Source organism: Capricornis sumatraensis, chromosome 3 (genome assembly GCF_032405125.1).
Source record: "Capricornis sumatraensis isolate serow.1 chromosome 3, serow.2, whole genome shotgun sequence".
In the NCBI taxonomy this organism is placed as follows: Eukaryota; Metazoa; Chordata; class Mammalia; order Artiodactyla; family Bovidae; genus Capricornis; species Capricornis sumatraensis.
In genome coordinates, this window is record NC_091071.1 from 74,292,816 (window position 1) to 74,304,467 (window position 11,652).

General features: G+C 36.3%; 1 protein-coding gene across 1 annotated transcript in view; it reads left to right on the forward strand.

Annotated features, from left to right (window-relative positions):
- The window catches only part of SCN7A (sodium voltage-gated channel alpha subunit 7), a 60,955-nt gene extending 50,384 nt beyond the window's left edge, over positions 1 to 10,571 (forward strand). Inside the window, exons 20-25 of the mRNA XM_068968455.1 lie at positions 1,819 to 2,097; positions 3,114 to 3,171; positions 3,920 to 4,053; positions 5,600 to 5,704; positions 6,018 to 6,288; positions 9,505 to 10,571. Coding sequence (XP_068824556.1) covers positions 1,819 to 2,097; positions 3,114 to 3,171; positions 3,920 to 4,053; positions 5,600 to 5,704; positions 6,018 to 6,288; positions 9,505 to 10,571 — 1,914 coding nt within the window. The remainder of the gene's footprint in view (positions 1 to 1,818; positions 2,098 to 3,113; positions 3,172 to 3,919; positions 4,054 to 5,599; positions 5,705 to 6,017; positions 6,289 to 9,504) is intronic.
- The last annotated feature ends 1,081 nt before the right edge of the window (positions 10,572 to 11,652 follow it).

Sequence of the window (11,652 nt, forward strand, 5' to 3'; positions counted from 1 at the left end):
ATTTTAGGAAGTGATTTGCTAGGAAAAGTGCCTCTGTCAGAAATCAAGTCCTGTACTATTTGATGCCATACATTAATTAGAATGGCAATGAGATAGTAGCCATGGATAATTTGAGATCAGATAAATAATTATGTTTAGGTCAGAGTCAGATCCAGATCTTAATCCTCATCTCATCCTCTGGAAGTTCTGTAGTTGAATTAATTCTGAAGATTTATTATGAATGTATAAGGAAGGTACATGATTATGAAATTAAAGTTTTATGTATTTAATAAGCTTCAGGTCTTCAGGTGCTCTTATTACTGAAATATTTATTTCAACTATATATATTTCTTTTATTCTTAACATTTGTGTATATTTTCTAATAGACTTGTTTTCATCAGAGGCATCAGCGTATCCTTGAAAATATCTAGTTGTCCACAAAGGATCCGTGACTTAAAGGTTTAGAAATGAAACTAAATGTAATTAGAAGTACAATTAAATGTAAAAATATTAATTCAAGGACAGAAATCTATAAAAAGAAAGTACAGACAAATGGCTACACTTTCAGTAATGGCTGATAGAAGGAATGATAGGAAAGAGAATGGTGCCTCGAGGTAGGGGGAAAAGAGAGAAGGAAGGGAGGCTGTGGAAAGGGAGTCAAGTGTAATGATAAAGGAAAGATAAAGAGAAAGCAAAGACGGAGAATATTGCATTGAGTATAGCCACTGGTTTACATTTGCATAAGAGCTTTAGTTCATCTAGTCAAGACTATGGTTTTTCCTGCGGTCATGTATAGATGTGAGAGTTGGACTGTGAAGAAGGCTGAGTGCCGAAGAATTTATGCTTTTGAACTGTGGTGTTGGAGAAGACTCTTGAGAGTCCCTTGGACTGCAAGGAGATCCAACCAGTCCATTCTGAAGGAGATCAGCCCTGGGATTTCTTTGGAAGGAATGATGCTATAGCTGAAGCTCCAGTACTTTGGCCACCTCATGTGAAGAGTTGACTCATTGGAAAAGACTCTGATGCTGGGAGGGATTGGGGGCAGGAGGAGAAGGGGACGACAGAGGATGAGATGGCTGGATGGCATCACTGACTTGATGGACATGAGTCTGAGTGAACTCTGGGAGATGGTGATGGACAGGGAGGCCTGGCGTGCTGCGATTCATGGGGTCGCAAAGAGTCGGACACGACTGAGCGACTGAACTGAACTGAACTGAAGAGCTTTAGTGAAATGATAGGAATAAAATTCTGAATATAATAATTAAGGAATAAAGGGACCTGAGAAAATGGAGACAGTGATTATAGATGATTGCTGCTTATTTAAGTATAGGCAGTAGATTCATTGCCCAGACTTCCCACTCTGAAGTGGTTCACCAGAGACAGTGGTTCAGAGAGGTCTGTGATTTTTGAGAAGCACAGTGCCCACTCAGTGTTTCTTTAAATAGTCACTTGCCTTGGCTTCACTGATCTACAGTCTTCTGATCTTCCTCTTAATTTCCCTCCACTGTGTAGGTTAATAATCCCTGAAGTTAGGATCCCCAAGACTTAGGCCTAGGTTCTTTTCACTCTCATTTTATGTGCTTTCTAAATAATCTCATACATTTACACAGGTTCACTTGTTTTGCTTATTTCTGGTACAGTATAAGAGATGGATAAACATGTTAATCAGTGAAATAATTATTGATTTGAGTATTTATGCTAATCAGCTCCATTGCATTTTAATCATTTTTAGTGCAAAATTATTTCAATATGATATTACATTAGCAAATATTCCCAATTTGATTAAAATACTTTCACATTTCTTACTGAAAGTTTATATGTTTGTCTTTTATATGCCAGGTGGTAGTGAGCGCTTTGATTAAAACAACTTTACCCGCATTGAGTGTGTTTCTGGTCTGCCTTATGATCTGGCTGGCTTTTGGCATCATAGGAGTTCACTTATTTGCTGGCAAATTCTATGAGTGCATTGACCCAACAAGTGGAGAAAGGTTTCCTCTATCTGAAGTCATGAACAGAAGTCAGTGTGAAACCCTTGTATTTAATGAATCCATGCCATGGGAGAATGCAAAACTAAATTTTGATAATGTTGGAATCAGTTTTCTTTCACTGCTTCAAGTAGTAAGTACATGTTTGAAGTTTTGAATTATGTTTATTCATGTTGTAGGTGAACATAAAGGACAAAATGTGGATCTTAATAAAGTTAGTTGTAACTTATCTTAGCAATTGTTAGTGATATAGGTTATGGGACATAGTATACTAAGCTCATTTAGAAAGGCAAAAGTGTAAGTCCTTGCTCTGTTGGAAAAAGGAAATGGAGATAAAGGTAGAAGGAGGTTAACAGAAGAAATGACGTGTATTGACCAAACCTATTGCCTCCTCCACTGATCAGACAATAGGTACACAATTTTTGATCCATCTCAGGTTGCTGCTGTTTTGTTTCTACTCAGTGCTTTGAAGAATGACTCTTCAGTCCGCCAACATCTAGCATCTTTCCTGTCTTACCTCCCTCATAGTAAAGCACACATATAGCAATTACAAGTAACTATGACACTTAGGTGGAGAATGCAATGGCACCCCACTCCAGTACTCTTGCCTGGAAAATCCCATGGATAGAGGAGCCTAGTAGGCTGCAGTCCATGGGGTCACTGAGTCAGACACGACTGAGTGACTTGACTTTCACTTTTCACTTTCATGCATTGGAGAAGGAAATGGCAACCCACTCCAGTGTTCTTGCCTGGAGAATCCCAGGGATGGGGGAGCCTGGTGGGCCGCCGTCTATGGGGTCGCACAGAGTCGGACACGATTGAAGCGACTTAGCAGCAGCAGCAGCATGACACGTAGGCAGCATGTAGTTATTTACCATTTATCCATCTATCTAACCAGCTCTCTCTTTTTATTTATACTGTCTTAAAATATTTTAAGTTACTACAAATAAACTACATAGCTTTAAATAGTTTTTAATAGACTATAAATGTAATAATGAAAGTGGTAAAGATCTCATTTACACAGTATTTTGAAGTGTGATTGACCCTACTAATCAAATGTTTTACTATATTAATAACATTGACATTTAATTTTTATTTGCCTCAAAGTGTAAGATTTCCATAAGAATTAGATACATGCCATTTTTACAGGCAACATTTAATGGATGGATCACTATTATGAATTCAGCAGTTGATTCTACTGATGTAAGTACGGTACAATCCTAGAACCATCCTTAAGGTTGGCTAAGTCATTTTTGCAATTCAAGGACAGGACACAAGCAATAATTGAGTAATTAACATGGTAATAGCAAATGCTTGTGCTAGACAGAAAGTTCATTTCAGATTGAATATTTCATGAACAATGAACTCCTTCCAGAATTATATACAATGGTTGAAGCCCAATAGGCACATTTGAAGATTATCATAACAATGATTAAACCAATGCAATAAAATTTAAAATTCAAATAAAAGCAGTGCTATCTCTTCACCAAAGAACAAAGAGGAAATACTGCCTCAAGTAGCACTGTTGGATTTTCTTGTCGTAAAGTGTTTTCTAAATCTTACGTTTTAAAAAGTCAGTGTCAATATTTTGCTATTTTCTCACTTTTTCATGTATTTTATTTTAAAAAACATATTTTTTTTCAGAGCAGTTTTAGATCTACAACATTGAGAGGGAGTTACAGAGATTTCCCATATACCCTTATCCTCACAAATGCATAGCTTCCTCATTATTGATATCACTCACCACAATGTTATATTTTTTACCAAAGATAAACCTACACTAACACACCATGATCACCCAAAATTCACTCAGTGTTGTGCATTCTATGGGTTTGGACAAATGTATAATAACATATACCCTTAGTTATAAGGGTATCATATAGAATATTTTCACTGACCTAAAAATCCTCTGTGCTCTGCCTTATTTTGCTTATTTTTTTTAAATTTTTAGGTAGATATGCAACCTCATTTTGAAAACAGCATCTATATGTATTGTTACTTTATTGACTTTATTATCATTGGATTATTGCTTCCTCTGAGTATGTTGATTGGTGCTATTATTGCCAATTTCCACAAGCATAAAATAAAGATAAGTATAAATATGCTTTCTCAATTAATGCCCATGGGGGGGCATTGCTTCAAATAATTGGTTTTAGATTCAGCTTAATAGCATTTTTATCTGGTACTCATCTTTAAAAAGTTATTTATGTTCCTGCAGATTGAATATTACTAAAATGTTTATCTTTACGTTATTTTCTATATTCAAATAAGTACAGACAAGTTTAAACATTAAACTTTACAACTGTTTCCATGTATGTGTTTGTAAATCATGACATGCTGAAAAAGCAGTTTTCTATCTGCACAAATATGTGAAGATGTTCAAGAAAAACAAACCACACTTTTTTATTCTTTGATGTACTCAAAGTGATTCAAAATTGTACCCAGCAGAGACATCTTTGTCAGTTGAAATGACTTTTTCTGCTAAAAGTAGAGGGTCATAAACCCTAACTAGGTGACCTAAATAGGAGTTCCTTGGAACAAATAAGAAAATTCAGAGGCAGAATTGAAAAACCCGTGTTCAGTGTCATCTCCACACAAAGACTCCCTTCAGGGCTTCTTTAATACAAATGCCTCAAATGTCATGTAAATCCACTTATTTTAACCTTAGGGATCTACTTTCTATTAAGTGTAGAAATGCCTTTTAGTGAATCAAAGAAAAGAATAGTTTAATCTTGAAATTTTGTGTTTAGCAAAGTCATCAATGTGGTGTAGAATCTGGTAAACAAATCATTCCGAGTCTGCAATAATTAGATAGGATTAGAGTAATTAGATGGGCTTAGAGAGACTGAAGTTAGTTAGCATGCAAGTATGCAGAAGGATCAGTGGTCATTGGACTGTATGCTTCAGCTTCTTAAGGATTTCAGTCCAATGGAATAAAATCCTAGGATTTGCCCAGGTGCTTCAAATTGGTGAACCCCGTCAATTTAAGTGACCCAGTCCTGACATGGGCAGTAACAATTCGTAACTCCTAGATTAACGCATTAAATGTTCACCTCTTATTCACTTTGCTTTTTCTATATAAGATACTGAAATTAACAGTAGAAACACAAAAATGAATAATTCCTAGAAGGTATTATGTAGGGGTAAGCACTAGGTGCTTTTGGAATAATAATGAAAAGATATCTTCTGATAGTATTTGGTAAAGTAAGTAACCTGTGAACGTATAAAAACAAGTATACAATTTTATTTTTTCTTGATTATTGAAAGGTACAAATCAAGTTCAGCTTTTGAGGTTAACTATTCTTAGTAACCTTTCCAGATATCCTCTGCTGTTTCTCTTTTGTCTCTAACAAGAGGTAGGTCCCAGTAACTAAAAAGTTAAAATAGGGTTGACTACCCACAGCAAAATGCATCAAAATATAATTGAATATCAATCTTTTCCAGTGTATACTCTGTATTTTGTATGGATTTTTGTGCAGAGAGTCAGACATGTTTAAACATTATATAGTTCACTGCAGTTAAGCATTCTTTAGAGGATTATATCAATAATTGCCAAGCTTCAGAAAATGCATGTTAATATAAGGTGAAATGTGGATGAAATATGATTTTAATATCTTTTTCTTTCATTGCTTTACCAGGGAGGCTCAAATATCTTTATAACAGTCAAACAGAAGAAACAGTACCGTGCACTGAAGAAGCTGATGTATGAAGACTGTCAAAAACCAGTACCTCTCCCAGAAGTAAAGAAACATCTAGATTTTTTTAGCTTTCTGAAAAAGTTTCCTTTATATGTTCTCTATTACAAATGAAGATGTGTTTTAAAAATTCTTAACAGCTAGTGCTTCTGACATAATTTTTTAAAGGTGTTCCTTGACACAGCTCTTGATGGTCTTTTTGTTTATTTGCTTTACTCTATGCTGTAATTATAGTTTGGTAACATCTTCATCTTCATGAATTCTACTGTTTATGCTGGGAGGGAAGTTGTAAATCTAAAGACAATGTGTATAAATATCTTACTAATAAGAATATTACACCTTTTTCCTTTATACACAGAACAAGTTCCAACGATTCATCTTTGACTTGGTAACAAGTCGAGTTTTTAATATCATCATTATGACTCTTATATGTTTCCAAGCAATAACCATTATGATACAAAGTGATGAACAGAACCCAAAAATCGACACTGCTCTGTTTTGGATTAACTCAGTTTATGTTGTGCTATATATTGGAGAATGTGTACTAAAGCTCATCGTTTTCCATTGTAACTATTTCACCAGTGGATGGAACATTTTTGACTTCATGGTGGTTGTTTTCTCTATTACAGGTAAGATTTTGTTTAATCAGATTTTCATTTGTAATAATATTAATTCAGTCAACCTCTTATAGTAATCATCTTCTGAGGTATAGTCTCTTAATAAACACAACAGGTGAGAGACTCTTTATTTCCAGCAGGAATGCCTGGAAAAAAGTGAAAGTGTTAGTCCATCTGGGACACCAGGAAAGGCCCAACTTCCCCCAAGGAATACTGGAGTGGGTAGCCATTCCTATCTCCCAAGGATCTTCCTGACCCAGGGATCAAACTCCCACACTGCAGACAGATTCTTTACCATCTGAGTCACCAGGGAATGCCTTACATTTTTACATTTACACATGTACATATGCCTGACAGATATATAACATACTCAAAAATACTTTCTGAGTTAATACATAGACTTTATTACACAGACCACGTGGTAAATGCTTAATTATCCCTTCAGTATATCACATACATTATTCAAGATGACACTAGTAGGACCTTTATGTTTTAGTGTGACAGAACCTTTCAGACTCATTTTCTTTCCTCTAATCTCTAAAATTGTTTACTACTTTCACAACACTAGAGTTTTAGGCTTTTATGAATTGGTCACAAGTTTTCTCTTACTCTGGAGATTTCAGTCCTTTATTTAACAAATATATTTGATTATCCTCTTTGTGAACAGATATTATGCAATATGCAAAGAATTCAGTAGCAAATGAGGTAGGCATAATTCCTGTATATACATAGTCTATAATCTATCAAAGGATACAGATAATTAAATAGTACATTTTAATGTGCTATTAAGGTATTGGTAAGGGAAGAAGCATCACTGACTCGATGGACGTGAGTCAGAGTGAACTCCGGGAGTTGGTGATGGACAGGGAGGCCTGGCGTGCTGCCATTCATGGGGTCGCAGAGAGTCGGACACGACTGAGCGACTGAACTGAACTGAACTGAAGGGAAGACGCACAGGGTGCCACGGCAGCACACAAAGTGAGACGCACATAATCAGTAAGTAGAGGTCAGAGAAAGCATCACAGAAGAGGCAGAAAACTAAATGGAGACCCTCTGGTTAAGCAGGTAGCCAAGAATCTAGGATAAAAGTGTTCTAGGCTGAAAAGGCTCACTGTCTGCCTCCCATAAGACACATACTAGAATGTTATCTCCGTAAGAGTGTGGACAGTACCTCAGAGTTACTGTCAAGTACTATTCTATGCAGTTAGTAGTGAAAATGTGGATAAACTTTCTGCCCAGTTGTACCTGCAGAAAATTAACTCGTTCAGCTGGTAATTGAGGCACTGCAAGCAGCACTGATAGTTGCAAGAAGCTTCTGAGAAAAGTACATGAAGTCAGGAGAGAGCTGAAAGGAGGAAAACGGCGGAAAATGAAAGTAAGGAGCCCTGTAGGTTGAAATAAGAGTAATTGAATCAGACATCTAGAAGGAGAGGAAGTTGCAGTCTGAGACAAAATGTTTAACTTTGAAATCTCAGAAGGTCAGCTATCCTGGGTTCAGAACATACTGATGCTGCTGCTAAGTCGCTTCAGTCATGTCCGATTCTGTGCAACCCCATAGATGGCAGTCTACCAGGCTCCCCTGTCGTTGGGATTCTCTAGGCAAGAATACTGGAGTGGGTTGCCATTTCGTTCTCCAATGCATGAAAGTGAAAAGTGAAAGTGAAGTCGCTCAGTCGTGTCCAACTCTTAGCGACCCCATGGACTGCAGCCCACCAGGCTCCTCCATCCATGGGATTTTCCAGGCAAGAGTACTGGAGTGGGGTGCCATTGCCTTCTCCAGAACATACTGATAGATAGGTATAACTAAAGTAAAATGATGGGTAGTATTAATGTTAACAAAGCCAAAGGTTGAAAGACTAGCCCTGCAATGGACTGTTGATGGTAGGTGCTGGGGTGGAATGGATAACAGTGAGCCGTGTACTAAAGTCTGCAATAAATATGAATGAGGGGGAATGAACAGATCATAGAGCTAAGGAATGGTAGGAGATAGTATAGCTGAATGGCATGATCCACAAACTGTCAAAATTTTTGTCTTTATAAAATTAATGTAAAGGAGAAGTATCTGGAAATCACATTAGAAAGATGGAAAGATGCTTGCTCATTCCATCTTTCTACACTGAGAAATGTTGAGTGGGAAAGAATGATCTGTCTGTGCTTGAGGGGAAGTAGTATCCTCAAGATAGAGACAATTTTCTTCACTTCCTTTCTTATCTAAAATCTTAGTGAACAGGGAGTAAAGATGTGTTTACAATTAAAGAGGGAAACGTCCTGCATAATGTAAGAGTTTGGAAGATTGAAGAGAAATGAAAATTTGAGTCAGAGTAGAAGGTTCACTAAAGCGCTGTGGAGAGGGGGATATATGTAAGATATAACATCAGAGAGAATGCCATCATTGCCAGTAACAAATTAACAGAAATGTGAGACACGATCCTGCCATATTCAGCAAACACACCGTCTCATTTAGAAGGTCCATAGCGTTTTCCCCTTCTCCATCTTTTCAACTCAGAATGAACCACACTGTCTCCAGTACTTCCAGAGAACATTCCTTATGCTTGTTTATGGTAATTATAATTTCACCTTGTCTTACAGTTATATGTCTCACTCTCATAGTTCTCTTCTCACCGCAGTAAGAAAAAAAAATTCTAGACTGAGACTTGTTTATTCACATTTAAAGTTCCTAAGGGTCCATATGGTATTTATGAAGTCAATAAACCAAATTATAATCTATGAATCTGAATGCAAAGTATTTTTTCAATTATATTCACCAACTAAGTCTTTCTGCTTTGCATGATAATTAGTTTAAATGTCTACCTCTACTGTCTATATGATATGGTCTTTGAGGATAGAGGTCATGTCATTTATCTTTGCATATTTTCATGGTACCTTTATTAGGTATCCAGTAAAAGTTGGTTTGAACTAAATTGCTGGATCTAACTGCAATCAGAAAAAAAAAATATGACTATTGTCCTACATATGGATACATGCCATCTGTGGCTCCAGAAGTATCTGATCCCTAATACTCTGGAAATGATGGTAGAAATAATTCTCATCCAAATTTGTTAGACGCTGAACATTGCCACTATTAGTATTTGCTAAGCCAAACTTTAAATGTGCCAAATGTTATAGGGGAAGGATCAATTATCTGAACATATAGAAAAAAACAAATGTAAAATAATTTATATTCCTCTAAATAATTGTATTGCCTGCTTTATTTTTTCCTACACCAAGGACTATTTCTGCCTCTGATGGTAGGATATTACCTTGTATCTCCTTCCCTTGTGCAACTGATACTTCTCTCACGGATCATCCACATTCTGCATCCTGAGAAAGGACTAAAGCTGTTCCATAATCTGCTGCTTCCTTTGATGCTGTCCCTCCCCGCCTTGTTGAACATCAGTCTTCTCATCTTCCTGATCATGTTTATCTACGCCATCTTCGGAATGTACAATTTTGCGTATGTTAAAAAGGAAGCTGGAATTGATGATATGTCCAACTTTGAAACCTTTGGCAGCAGTATGCTCTGTCTTTTCCGAGTTACAATATTTGCTGGTTGGGATGGGATGCTCAATGCAATTTTCAATAGTAAATTGTCTGACTGTGATCCTGATAAAATTAACCCTGGGACTCAGGTTAGAGGAGACTGTGGCAATCCCTTTCTTGGCATTATTTATTTTGTCAGTTACATCCTCTTAACTAGGCTGATCATTGTAAACATGTACATCGTTGTTGTCATGGAGTTTTTAAATATTGCTTCTAAAAAAAAAGCCAAGACATTGAGTGAGGAAGATTTCAGGAAATTCTTTCAGGTATGGAAGAGGTTCGATCCTGATAGAACCCAGTATATAGACTCTAGCAAGCTTTCAGACTTTGCAGCTGCTCTGGATCCTCCTCTTTTCATGGCAAAACCAAACAAGGGCCAGCTTGTTGCCATGGATCTTCCCATGGCTGTTGGAGACAGAATCCATTGCCTTGACGTCTTACTTGCTTTAACAAAGAGAGTTTTGGGTAAAGATCTGAGCATGGAGAAAGTTCTTTCAGAGATGGAATCAGGATTTACATTAGCTAACACTTTTAAGATCACATATGAGCCAATTACAACTACTCTGAAACGAAAACAAGAGGTAGTCTCAGCAACCATCATTCAGCGTGCTTATAAAAGTTACCGTTTGAGGCAAAATGACAAAAATACTTCAGATACTCATATGGTAGATGGTGACAGGGAAGTTCAAGCTATCAAAGAAGATTCCTATATTGATAAAGCTGAGGGAGTGTCAATAATTCAAAGCCCGATATAATCCCTCTTACTTCCTTTTCACCTTTTTTACATGTCCCCGAAATGTTAAAAGTTTCAGAAAGTAAAGATTTCACCTAATAATCAACTGTTTATAACCCATGAAAGATTAGCTTGGGCTCACAAGATCCCATGTCCAACTTACATTTACCCCTAAATATTCAATCTAACCAACACAACCCCTTAATATTACTGAAGAGTTAAATTAGTTTAAAAGCGTTGTTTAATATTCCAATACTTGGTTTCTCTATATGGCTTATATCGTGTGTACTTCTTCTAGAGGAAGAAGGAGATAATGGCAGAAATTACTAGGAAAAGGAACTTCCTTATATGTTTTATGTCTACTTTAACTTAATGAGATTAAAGTCACCATTAATAGGACTTAATTCCAAATAAACAAATACTTTCTTAAAGTGGGATGGTGTTTTAAAAAATAATACAGTGCTGCAGGCCATTGAATCATAAACTAGCCTAGACAGATACCAGTCAGGGGAAGGGAAAATGCAGTTCTTAGAAGAGCCTTTGAGATCAATCAGAGAGACTCTTGGGCTGCTGATCCAAACCATTTTGGAAAAATATTGATTAGAGCCCAGATTTTGTTTTTTATTGTTTTGGTTTTATTTTACCTTTGGTCTGGGAGTTAGTTATTTCACTGCTCTTGGGTTCCCAGTTTCTCATCTCTTTGGCCAGTTTCAGTTAAGGACCAGCTCTTTTAAGATAATGAGTTCCTAAAACATAAAGAAAACTAAATTTATGGCCTACATTTTCAATTTTTTCTCATTTCTCCTTGGAAAATAATAGTCACTTTAACTACTTTTCATGGCACTTCATTTTTTTTATATATAACTTTAAGAAAGAAATGAATCACTAAAACCATGTGGACTCTGAACTAGGAGATCAAAATGTGAGTTTGTTAGTGGTAGTGTTTTATAACATTAGTGTATGCAAGTTAATTTTCCCTTTCTCATTTATTTTTCCAAATTTTTTGTCTTGTTTTTATTTGGTCACATACATAATACTCTGTAAAATACTTTCTGTTTGAAAAACTTTTAAATCTTAAGCATTAATTTTCATTAGTAAAATTA